The following is a 13,223-nucleotide window of genomic DNA, read 5'->3' as shown; positions in this document are numbered from 1 at the left end:
TTTCCTCAAAACGCCACATGACCGAGGTGTACAGTTGGCCCTCCATATCCGTGGGTTCTGCATCCACAGATTCAACCAACCATGGATTGAAAATATTTGGGGAAAAAAATTTTTTTTCTAAGGAATGTATATTGTTTAAAATATACAGAGTTCCAAAAAGCAAAACCTGAATTTGCTGCACACAGGCAACTACTTACATAGCATTTCTATCGTATTAGGTATTATAAGTAACCCAGAGATGACTGATCGCGAACGGGATGTGCACAGGTTACATGCAAACACTATGCCATTTCGTTTGTTTTTTGTTTTTTTCCTGGCCACACCACGCACCATGTGGGATCTTAGTTCCCCGACCAGGGATTAAACCCGCACCTCCTGCATCGGAAGTGTGGAGTCTTAAGCACTGGACCACCAGGGAAGTCCCCACTATGCCATTTTATAGAAGGGACTTTAGCATCCTCGGGCCGTGGTATCCACGGGGGGTCCTGGACCCAATCTCACGTGGATACTGAGGGACGACTACATTCCCAAGAGAAATGAAAACACAGGTCCATACAAAAAACCGGCATGAGAACGTTCACAGCAGCACAGCTCACGGTGGCCGCGAAGCGGAGACCATGCACGTGGACGTCAACTGATGAATGGATAAAAGAAGGAGGTCTATCCACACAATGGATTATCGAACTAAAAAAATTTTTAGGAATGAAGTACTGACACTACCACGTAGACGAACCTTGCAACTACTACACTAAATGAAAGAAGCAAGTCACATATGAGCACACACATAGTGTTATGATTCTACTGAATTGAAACGCCCAGGACAGACAGATCCAGAGACAGGAAGGAGATTCACGGCTGCCGGGGCTGAGGGGAATACAGGCATGGTTACTACTGGGCACCGAGCTTCTTTCTGGGGTGATTCAAACGTTCTGGAATAGAAGATGGTGATGGTTGTACAATTTTGTGACTATACTAAAAGTGAATTGAACTGTACACTTTAAAAGGGTGAATTTTATGGCAAGTGAATCACATCTCAATTTTTTAAATTATGATTTCTTTTAGATGAGTAGTTAAAACATTTTATCAAGTCATAATAAAAGGGGTATTCCGGTAATGATTACTTTTCACCTTACAAAATGTACAATATTTTCTTTTATTAACAAAAATGAGACTAGAAATAGTAGATGCCAAATTAAAAATACGTGAGAAGTTATATGTTTTCAAAATTCCCTTAAAACTTATTCTGGCAAAAAACGTCTGATTACTGCTGTTCTAGATGGGGGCGCACATGGCACATTCTGTATCATCTGTGGCCTCTAGAGGGGCCAGTGACACACTGACAGAAGCTGTCCCGTCTGGACAACTCACATACCCCGGTCAGCCGGGGACCAGTCCTGTCTTCCTATCACTCCAAGAACACGGTGAAGCTCTCCTGAAGCATCCTCGGCCTCAGTGTGTTTAAGAAAAGGAAAACTTGTCCCTCTGCTCCTTCCTAAAGGAGAGCCCCTTACCGAGTGACTGCTGGAGGTATGAAGGGAGAAATATATTTTATATTCCTCTTGTTACAAAGGTCTACAACAGGTGTCCTAGTGTGGCTGGCTTGTTGACAAATGCTACTAGGAGAGCTCCACTCTGACAACACTTAACAGAGTTCTTATTTCCAACGTACCTAGAAGTGAGAAAAATTAATTCAAATTATCAAATACTCCCCAGAACATTGTATTCATGTGCAGACAACCTCGCTTTTGTATTTGAAGGCATTTCTATATTTTTATTAGTAACTAGCCTAAACACTGTTGCTTAAACCACTTTAGAGATTTTAGGATAAAGATTTAAAATACTAACCAAAGGTTTCATAGGGTTCTTCGTCTTTCTCATTTTCACCCAGCCTGCTGATGCTTGAGATCCCAGAATTATTAGGAAAATCAAATACATCGGTAGGCTTGTGCTTTTGGCCAGCTTCCTAAAAGTGAATAAAGTTCAAAGTCATTGAATTGGCCCTCCCAAAAAGAACATTACAAAGCTGATTTACGTGGCAAGGATCCTCCTGCTATCACTGCTGCCTAAGAAGTTGAGCCTTCACACTCTTGGGGAGCAGAGGCTCTTCTGATCATCTGAGGCAGGGGTTGGGAAGCTTTTCTATGAAGGATCGGGGGTAAGCACAGCGCCCACCCTCCGCGCAGCCGAAAACCCCCGTGTGACTTCGCGGTCGGCCCTCCCGATCCGGGGTTCCACATCTGCGGTTTCAACTGCGGATAGTGTAGAACCTACTACTGAAAATAATCCGGGTAGAAGTGGACCCTCCCAGTTCAAGGGTCACCCGTATATTAGCCTTTGCGGGCCGTGGGGACTGGTGCCACTAAGCAGCGCAGCCGTCGCAGCGTGAAAGCAGACAGTGGCAACGCAGAAAGAAAAAGCACGGCTGGGCTGCGGTCAAGCTTTGTGTGTGGATACTGAAATTTGACTTTCATATTTTCACATGGCACGAGACACTCTTCTTTTGATTTTACTTCAGTCATTTAAAAATATAAAAACCACCCTTAGCTCGCAGGGCTTTACAAAACCAGCAGGCAGGCTGGATCCGGCCCACAGGCCACAGCCTGCCAACTCCTGAGCCCGTGTGGGCCTCTCCCCAGAAACATGCCCATGAAAGTTCCTGAACACAGAGGTTAAAAACTCCTGATTGCAGGAGAGAGACGAGGGTTTACAGTGCAATATACTAATAAGCCCCAGGAAGACTGCCCCTCAAATCTCAATGAAAGACAACATACAGAAAATGAGAGAAACATCCACAGTAGCTCTCGAAAATGTGGAGGGCTGCCATTAACAGACAGGAAAATATGAAGAAATTCTGGAAGTTATACAGGAGATGGAATAAAACTGAGAGACAAAACAGAAACTACCACTCACAGACCCTCAGGGAAAAACTATTCACGGAGTGTGTGGGGGTAGAACGAACGCCAAAGAGGAGCTGACATCCTCCATCCTCCCCAAGCAAATGGGCCTGTGTAAGGCAGCCGCCTTCCCGACGAGGGAAGAGGACCGGAAAGCTGAAGAAACCCTTCCCGAGAGGAGAAGGGCCCCCTCCAAACGGGGAGGGGGTTAGGGGAGCAGAGGGGAGAGACCCTGCAAAAGAGAAAACCAGGGGAAGGGCACAGAGCAGGGAGAACTCCCGACGCCCGGGCACCCCCAAGCAGGCACGATCAGAGGTTATTCATGTGAATTTCCAAGGCCAACTGGACAAGCCGCTGGAAAATACTGTGAAGTGAGCTAGCCAGGGGGTTAAACAAACGCACCTGCCTTTCACAGACATTTACTTCTAAGACTCCACCCTGAAGTAAAAATACCCTGTGAATGTGAAACTAAATGGAATATTATGAAATCATAAACTGTGGAAAACTATAACAACATGGAGAAATGGCCATAAGTAACAAAAGCAAAATACAGAACGCTGTACAATTGTTCAACGATGTCGATTATCCAAATGAAAATGAAACCAGCCTAGGCCCAGAAAAAAAGATTCAAAATGTTAACAATGGCCATTTTCTCCGTTATACTGGAAAGGGGCAGGAGGAAAAGAAATATGGTTTTTCACCACAAGAAAACACTGAGCTTACCAAGTCTACGAGACTCTGAGTCTCCTATAAAACATTATTTTGTACTGTCAATTACAGGAAAAATTATATTAAACTATAAAAAAGATAACTTACATCTTTCGTGGAATGTGTTCTTCCTATAGTGTTCTTTGAATATCTCGTACTAGGAAACAGAAAACACGCACACAAGAGTCAGGAAATACTTAAAAATAACTTGGGGAAACACCAGAATTACACCTCACCCAAGCATTTTCTTTCCAAATTACATTCCTTGTTAGTTGCACTAACAATGTGCACATGATGAAATTCAGGTAATGGCAAAATCCTTTTAGACAGTAGAACCCATATCTCACACGTTGAATTAAATTTTTTATAGGTCAACTCATAACACCTACGTATAAATAGCACAGCTCTGCCCTCAGGGACACAGAAAACTCGCAATGCTGTTGTCACCCTTGTCCCTGAAGTCGCGATCAACAGCAACGGCTGGTGTTCTGCAGAAATGAGCAAGAGAGGTACCTCTCTTTCTCAAGCACTGGACCCCCGTTCCATCCGTGCCTGGCTCTCTTACACACATTTTCTCATTTAGCTCTGAAACAGTCCGCAAGGTAGAAGTGAATCCCACGTTCCAGATGTGTATCTGCCCAAAGCCACACGCGGCCAGGATGGAGGGAAGCCTGCGTTAACATCTGCATCAGTTCAAACCCAGAGCTGCCCTCTTTCCGCCCTTCAGGCTCCCTCCGGTGGGCATTAGGATAAAAGGATAAAAGTTGCGTACCTTCAACGGAGCCTAAAGTAAACAAGATATGACAATAGTGACCAGAAGAAAAAGTGGAAACCTGAGAGGCAGGAAATAATCCCGCCAGGGACTATGCTTTGAGTATCCTCTGTGGTCCAGGCATGGTGCCAGGGCTGGGGGGATGCCCTACACCACCACGCACAGGCCCTGACTTTCAAAAGTGCCCTGCAGACACCCGGTAGCGGAGAGCAAAGTCCGTTTAGTGTCTGAACGAGTATTTCTTTGTGGAACAAGTATTTCTTTATTTGATATAATTTCAAACTTAGAGAAAAGTTGAGAATACTCTAAGAACCTTCTGTATACCCTTTACCTGCTTCACCAACTGTTTACATTTTGTCTCACCTGCTTCCTGTGTGTCTGTGTATGGTAAACTGGGGACACTGAAGTGTGTCTTTCCTAAGAGGGCGTTACCTTGTGTAGTCACAGTACAACTTCCGAATCAGGAAATTTAACACTGACATCATTCTACAGTCCATATCCAAGTTTCATCAACTGCCCCATCATGTCCTTTAAGGTTTTCCCCCAGCATTAAAAAAAAATAAATACAAGAGAATATAAAACGTAAGATTTCTTGGGCTTCCCTGGTGGCACAGTGGTTGAGAGCCCGCCTGCCGATACAGGGAACACGGGTTCGTGCCCCGGCCCGGGAAGACCCCACATGCCGCGGAGCGGCTGGGCCCGTGAGCCGTGGCCGCTGAGTCTGCGCGTCCGGAGCCTGTGCTCCGCGACGGGAGAGGCCACAGCAGTGAGAGGCCCGCGTACAGCAAAAAAAAAAAAAAAAAAAGATTTCTTAAACCCTAGGTTTTATTATGTGTGTGCGTACGTGCATGTTTGCGTACCCATTGTGCTGTAAAACATCATTACTGTGAATTACAGTAAAAAAAAAAAAAAAGTTGGAAAACTGTTAGAGCAGTGGTTCGCAATCCTCAGGTATCAGAATCACCTGGAGGGCTGGTTAAAACAAGACGGCTTGGCCCCAACTCCAAAGCTGCTGATTCAGGAAACCTGGGGTGGCCGCTGAGAGTCTGCACGTCCAACAAGTTCCCGGTGGAACCACATTTGAAAACCACTGCTCTATTTGATTCTCAGACCCAAAAAAGAAGGTAGAGCAGATACTAGTTTTACGGCCTAAATTATGATTCTGGGGTTCAGAAAAGTTAAGTGACATCAGTGGTCACACAGCCAAGTGATAGGACGAGAAACCAGATCACATAACTTCTTAACCCACTCTTTCCACCCTTTCTTGCCTTGTCTGTGCTCAAAAAAGTGGTCAAGTTTCCTCCTCACCTTAGGCTAGGAGCAAGGTGAGGCTCCCAAAAGATGGAAACCTCGGTGATAACATACGTAAAAAATTTTGGTGTATGCGCATTAGTGCGTTTTAGGGGGAGGGATAAACAGAAGGCAGGGGTTGGGAAGCTTTTCTATGAAGGATCAGGGGGTAAGCACAGCGCCCACCCTCCGCGCAGCCGAAAACCCCCATGTGACTTCGCGGTCGGCCCTCCCGATCCGGGGTTCCACATCTGCGGTTTCAACTGCGGATAGTGTAGAACCTACTACTGAAAATAATCCGGGTAGAAGTGGACCCTCCCAGTTCAAGGGTCACCCGTATATTAGCCTTTGCGGGCCGTGGGGACTGGTGCCACTACGCAGCGCAGCCGTCGCAGCGTGAAAGCAGACAGTGGCAACGCAGAAAGAAAAAGCACGGCTGGGCTGCGGTCAAGCTTTGTGTGTGGATACTGAAATTTGACTTTCATATTTTCACATGGCACGAGACACTCTTCTTTTGATTTTACTTCAGTCATTTAAAAATATAAAAACCACCCTTAGCTCGCAGGGCTTTACAAAACCAGCAGGCAGGCTGGATCCGGCCCACAGGCCACAGCCTGCCAACTCCTGAGCCCGTGTGGGCCTCTCCCCAGAAACATGCCCATGAAAGTTCCTGAACACAGAGGTTAAAAACTCCTGATTGCAGGAGAGAGACGAGGGTTTACAGTGCAATATACTAATAAGCCCCAGGAAGACTGCCCCTCAAATCTCAATGAAAGACAACATACAGAAAATGAGAGAAACATCCACAGTAGCTCTCGAAAATGTGGAGGGCTGCCATTAACAGACAGGAAAATATGAAGAAATTCTGGAAGTTATACAGGAGATGGAATAAAACTGAGAGACAAAACAGAAACTACCACTCACAGACCCTCAGGGAAAAACTATTCACGGAGTGTGTGGGGGTAGAACGAACGCCAAAGAGGAGCTGACATCCTCCATCCTCCCCAAGCAAATGGGCCTGTGTAAGGCAGCCGCCTTCCCGACGAGGGAAGAGGACCGGAAAGCTGAAGAAACCCTTCCCGAGAGGAGAAGGGCCCCCTCCAAACGGGGAGGGGGTTAGGGGAGCAGAGGGGAGAGACCCTGCAAAAGAGAAAACCAGGGGAAGGGCACAGAGCAGGGAGAACTCCCGACGCCCGGGCACCCCCAAGCAGGCACGATCAGAGGTTATTCATGTGAATTTCCAAGGCCAACTGGACAAGCCGCTGGAAAATACTGTGAAGTGAGCTAGCCAGGGGGTTAAACAAACGCACCTGCCTTTCACAGACATTTACTTCTAAGACTCCACCCTGAAGTAAAAATACCCTGTGAATGTGAAACTAAATGGAATATTATGAAATCATAAACTGTGGAAAACTATAACAACATGGAGAAATGGCCATAAGTAACAAAAGCAAAATACAGAACGTTGTACAATTGTTCAACGATGTCGATTATCCAAATGAAAATGAAACCAGCCTAGGCCCAGAAAAAAAGATTCAAAATGTTAACAATGGCCATTTTCTCCGTTATACTGGAAAGGGGCAGGAGGAAAAGAAATATGCTTTTTCACCACAAGAAAACACTGAGCTTACCAAGTCTACGAGACTCTGAGTCTCCTATAAAACATTATTTTGTACTGTCAATTACAGGAAAAATTATATTAAACTATAAAAAAGATAACTTACATCTTTCGTGGAATGTGTTCTTCCTATAGTGTTCTTTGAATATCTCGTACTAGGAAACAGAAAACACGCACACAAGAGTCAGGAAATACTTAAAAATAACTTGGGGAAACACCAGAATTACACCTCACCCAAGCATTTTCTTTCCAAATTACATTCCTTGTTAGTTGCACTAACAATGTGCACATGATGAAATTCAGGTAATGGCAAAATCCTTTTAGACAGTAGAACCCATATCTCACACGTTGAATTAAATTTTTTATAGGTCAACTCATAACACCCACGTATAAATAGCACAGCTCTGCCCTCAGGGACACAGAAAACTCGCAATGCTGTTGTCACCCTTGTCCCTGAAGTCGCGATCAACAGCAACGGCTGGTGTTCTGCAGAAATGAGCAAGAGAGGTACCTCTCTTTCTCAAGCACTGGACCCCCGTTCCATCCGTGCCTGGCTCTCTTACACACATTTTCTCATTTAGCTCTGAAACAGTCCGCAAGGTAGAAGTGAATCCCACGTTCCAGATGTGTATCTGCCCAAAGCCACACGCGGCCAGGATGGAGGGAAGCCTGCGTTAACATCTGCATCAGTTCAAACCCAGAGCTGCCCTCTTTCCGCCCTTCAGGCTCCCTCCGGTGGGCATTAGGATAAAAGGATAAAAGTTGCGTACCTTCAACGGAGCCTAAAGTAAACAAGATATGACAATAGTGACCAGAAGAAAAAGTGGAAACCTGAGAGGCAGGAAATAATCCCGCCAGGGACTATGCTTTGAGTATCCTCTGTGGTCCAGGCATGGTGCCAGGGCTGGGGGGATGCCCTACACCACCACGCACAGGCCCTGACTTTCAAAAGTGCCCTGCAGACACCCGGTAGCGGAGAGCAAAGTCCGTTTAGTGTCTGAACGAGTATTTCTTTGTGGAACAAGTATTTCTTTATTTGATATAATTTCAAACTTAGAGAAAAGTTGAGAATACTCTAAGAACCTTCTGTATACCCTTTACCTGCTTCACCAACTGTTTACATTTTGTCTCACCTGCTTCCTGTGTGTCTGTGTATGGTAAACTGGGGACACTGAAGTGTGTCTTTCCTAAGAGGGCGTTACCTTGTGTAGTCACAGTACAACTTCCGAATCAGGAAATTTAACACTGACATCATTCTACAGTCCATATCCAAGTTTCATCAACTGCCCCATCATGTCCTTTAAGGTTTTCCCCCAGCATTAAAAAAAAATAAATACAAGAGAATATAAAACGTAAGATTTCTTGGGCTTCCCTGGTGGCACAGTGGTTGAGAGCCCGCCTGCCGATACAGGGAACACGGGTTCGTGCCCCGGTCTGGGAAGACCCCACATGCCGCGGAGCGGCTGGGCCCGTGAGCCATGGCCGCTGAGCCTGCGCGTCCGGAGCCTGTGCTCCGCGACGGGAGAGGCCACAGCAGTGAGAGGCCCGCGTACAGCAAAAAAAAAAAAAAAAAAAAAGATTTCTTAAACCCTAGGTTTTATTATGTGTGTGCGTACGTGCATGTTTGCGTACCCATTGTGCTGTAAAACATCATTACTGTGAATTACAGTAAAAAAAAAAAAAAAGTTGGAAAACTGTTAGAGCAGTGGTTCGCAATCCTCAGGTATCAGAATCACCTGGAGGGCTGGTTAAAACAAGACGGCTTGGCCCCAACTCCAAAGCTGCTGATTCAGGAAACCTGGGGTGGCCGCTGAGAGTCTGCACGTCCAACAAGTTCCCGGTGGAACCACATTTGAAAACCACTGCTCTATTTGATTCTCAGACCCAAAAAAGAAGGTAGAGCAGATACTAGTTTTACGGCCTAAATTATGATTCTGGGGTTCAGAAAAGTTAAGTGACATCAGTGGTCACACAGCCGGTCACACAGCCAAGTGATAGGACGAGAAACCAGATCACATAACTTCTTAACCCACTCTTTCCACCCTTTCTTGCCTTGTCTGTGCTCAAAAAAGTGGTCAAGTTTCCTCCTCACCTTAGGCTAGGAGCAAGGTGAGGCTCCCAAAAGATGGAAACCTCGGTGATAACATACGTAAAAAATTTTGGTGTATGCGCATTAGTGCGTTTTAGGGGGAGGGATAAACAGATTTCAGGCGTCTCAAAGGCAAAAATGTTATATGTACATGTATACGTGTGGGGGTGGGGAGGGAGAAAGAAAAAAACCCCACTGGCCTATCAGATAAAGTTTCACTCTTGTCAGCTGAGTTTCAGGCCCCTTACTCTTTCCCAATCCTCCTCCCCACTGGCCACGGGAGCCTAGTCTCGGTTTACTCAACTGCCCTGCTTCGTCCTGCTCCAGCCTGTCCCCTATGCTGTTTGGCTGCCTGCACCCTCACCCGCATCTACAAATGCACCTTCTCCAGACCGCCTTCCCACGGCCCAGGTGGAACTCCTAAGGCCTTGAGTACCAGCCGGAGCGCGAAGCACGCCGACGCCCCTCCAGCCAGGACCACACAGGGCCTTGGATGCACTCCAGACACCGCCAGCGAGACACGTGCCCTTGGGTCCATGAAGAATAACATTTTAGAGCGCAGTTTTGTAAACTATTTTAAAATGCATGCCCTTTTTGATTAAAAAAAAAAATGCTTGACTCATCCCGGCTGGAGGCCCTCTTTAAGAATAACAAGCGGCAGCTTGGGCTCCCGCGGCGGGAGATTTAGTTCAGCTTTACAGTCTGTGGTTTGTGTTACAAAAACAAGCAGGGTCTTTAAAATAAGAATACTGACTACCAGCCAGAGTGTAAGCGTCACTAGAACGTAATGTCTGACAAGTAGTAGGCACTCATTAAGTTATTTGTTGGGTAGTTTGTTTCAAAATATTTGGAGTCTATTTTAGGCTACACTCACCCACACAAAGTAATGCTGACACTAGCCAACGTTCTCCCCTCCCCGCCGGCCACGGTTTTAAACCGACTCCTTTAAACCTCACTGTAATCCTTCCAAGGTGGGGATATTATTATTCCCATTTTACCGACGGGGAAAACAAGGCCCTGAGAGTTTAGTCAGTAGGACAAGTTGCACAGTGGCAGAGCGAGGGAGCACGAACAGCTCCGAGAGGCCGAAGCCCGGCGGAGAAGGAAGATAAAGCGAACCGCCAACCCGGCGCTCCGAGAGGCCGCAGCACTTACCCCGTGCCCCGAACTTGCCTCGGCGGGGCCATCTCAGCCCACCGCTCACTGCGCCGGCGCAGCTCCCGAAGCTCCCGCCAAATCCCGCGCTGCTCCCAGCGGCCAATCCGGGCCGAGCACGCGGGCACGCCCCCCCGCTTGCTTCCTACTGGGCCAGGGCTCCTCCCCGTCCTAGAGCGCGAGAGAAAACTCGGCCTGGTACGGCGCGAAAGCGGAGCTGGAGTTTACGCCTTACAAGCAGTCCCTGACGGGTCCACGAGACGCCAAAGATTTCCCGGGTTTTCCCTCACCCCACGTCCGCCGCGCACATTTTCCGCGCTCCTGAGCCGCCAGGGCCCGCCCCAGGGGGCGAGGAAAGGGAGGAGCCAGTGCCGGAAAGTCGGAGGGTGCTTTCCCGCGAGGGGCGGATGCAAACCCAGGGCGGGGCGCGCTGGGTGCTTAGGCGCGTGCGCAGTTGTCTAGTGTAGTGCATTGGAAATAGGCCTTGAGTTTTACCCCGCTGCTTCCCTGAAGCAGTGGTGTGAGCTTGGCTTATTATTTTATTTCTACCCCAGTTTCTTCATTCGTAAATGGGGAGGGTCCCTTTTAATATTCTCTGATTCTTTGCTTTGTGTTAAAAAATGTACTATCCTGCAAAAGAATGATGTTGGACCTTTATCACACCATAAATAAAAATGAACTTAAAATGGATCAAACACCTAATTGTAAGAGCTAAAACTCTTAGAAGAAGAAAACATAGGGCAAAAGCTTCACGACATTGGACTTGGCAATGATTTCTTGGAAGGCAGCTATGCTAACCACTATACCACCAACGCCTGGACTGATTTCTTGGATGTGACAGCCAAAAGCACAGCTTGGGATGATGAAAAAGTTGTAGGTGGTTAATGGTGGATGGTTGCACAACAGTGTGAATTACATAAGTAACTGTACACCAAGTTGTACAGTTAAAAATGGTTAAAATGCTGAACTTTATGTCATGTACAGTTTACCACAATAAAAATTATTATATTTCATGCGTACTAGAGAATATAACATATATAATGTAAAGATAAAAAGGAGCATCTATGTGCTCACCACTGGGTTAGGAAAGTAATAACAGACATTCCTTCCACGGATAACCACTCTTCTGATTTTGTGTTTCTCATTCCCATGTTTTTCTACCTTGATATATCCCTAAATGATGTATTAATTATTGTATGTTTAAAAACTTTATATAAATGATATTTGGTATGTATTTTGGAAGTGCTGTTTCTTCCTCAAAGCCATGATTTTTAGGTTTTATCCACATTGATGCATGTAGCTGTCATTCGTTCATTTTCACTGTCTTTGGAATGCATTAAGTAAATACACCACATTTTATTAATCCATTCTCCCATGTATGGAAACATCAGTTGTTTTCAGTCATTTTGCTGTTAGCAACAATGCCATGCTAAACATTCCTGTAAGTGTCTTGCAGGGCACATATCTAAGAGACAAGGATAGACTCAGTAGTACTATTACTGCCTCATGGGATAAAGACATTTTCAGCTTTATATGAGAATGCCAAGTTATACACACCGTTTTTTTGGTTTTTTTTAAAAATTATTATTTATTTTTGTCTGTGTTGGGTCTTCATTTCTGTGCGAGGGCTTTCTCTAGTTGCAGTGAGCGGGGGCCACTCTTCATCACGGTGCGCGGGCCTCTCACTATCGTGGCCTCTCTTGTTGCGGAGCACAGGCTCCAGACGCGCAGGCTCAGTAGGGGCTCGAACCCGTGTCCCCTGCATTGGCAGGCAGACTCTCAACCACTGCGCCACCAGGGAAGCCCCCACGCCGTTTTACAGACTGTGCAATTTATAGCCCCATCAGCAGCGTGTAAAAGTCCTCTTGGCTCCACATACTTGTCGATACTTAGAATTTTCAAGACTTAAATATTTTTCCCTGACTAGCAAGTTGAAATGGTATCCTATTGTGTTTTTGATTTGCATTTCCCTTAAGTTGATCATCTCTTCCTTGTTTATAGGTCCTTCCTGATTCCTCTTCAGTGAAATACCTGTTCACCCCATCCAGGAATCATTTGGGCAATTGCCACAGAAGAGTAAGTCACCTGTGAGGATTTGAAGATAGTTCCCCACTGATGCACAGAAATAGGCTTCCTGGAATCACTGAAAGTTGTCACCCGTACGAGTGTGGAAATATAGCTCCATTTCCCAGGAAAGGGGTTACAGTCAAACCTTTTGTGCTTGTGCTTCTTGTCTTTCTGTTACGACAAGAGGTTCAGCACCCTGGAGGGAAATAAAATCTCAACCCAAGTAGGTTTAAATGATAAAGGAATTTATGAGCTCGTGTCACTGAAAAGTCCAGCGGTAGGATGGCTGTCAAGCTCAATTGGATCTAGAGGTTGGAGAAGCCATCAGGGCTCTGAACTCATTTCCTTGCTCTTCTTGTACCTCAGCTTCTTCCTCAGCCTGGGTCCTGCCATCATCATCCCCATCCGCAGCATCATTGCCTGGACTTACTGAGCATTTACTATGATCCAGGCATCGTTCCAAGTGTTTAGTATAATGAAAGCATTTAACCCTCTCAATAACCCTCTGTGGTGGGCGCCAGAATCCCACTTCGCATATGGGGAAACGAAGGAGCAGCCCCACAGGAAGGAAGTGACTGCGGCTGCGCAAGACCTAAGGATTCTGGCCCAGAGCCTGCACCTGGCGGCTCT

The 13,223-nt window shown here is 46.2% G+C and overlaps 1 protein-coding gene across 4 annotated transcripts in view; it reads right to left on the bottom strand.

The window, feature by feature from the left end:
* The window catches only part of CENPU (centromere protein U), a 34,732-nt gene extending 23,985 nt beyond the window's left edge, over positions 1–10,747 (bottom strand). The window contains exons 1-3 of one of the 4 annotated variants that reach the window (XM_055081363.1): positions 10,527–10,747; positions 3,711–3,759; positions 1,846–1,963 (exon numbers count right to left, since the gene is read on the bottom strand). In XM_055081363.1, coding sequence (XP_054937338.1) covers positions 1,846–1,963; positions 3,711–3,759; positions 10,527–10,558 — 199 coding nt within the window. In that variant the 5' untranslated portion in view covers positions 10,559–10,747. Of the gene's footprint in view, positions 1–1,845; positions 1,964–3,710; positions 3,760–7,388; positions 7,438–10,526 lie in introns of all 4 variants that reach the window. The other 3 variants (XM_007102845.4, XM_024117353.3, XM_055081364.1) reach the window with 3 other exon arrangements.
* Between the last annotated feature and the right edge of the window lie 2,476 nt (positions 10,748–13,223).

The sequence above is a fragment of the Physeter macrocephalus genome, chromosome 20 (genome assembly GCF_002837175.3).
Source record: "Physeter macrocephalus isolate SW-GA chromosome 20, ASM283717v5, whole genome shotgun sequence".
NCBI classification, from domain to species: Eukaryota; Metazoa; Chordata; class Mammalia; order Artiodactyla; family Physeteridae; genus Physeter; species Physeter macrocephalus.
Note: the sequence above shows the minus strand (reverse complement) of the source record. Positions and strands in the feature narration are given on the sequence as shown.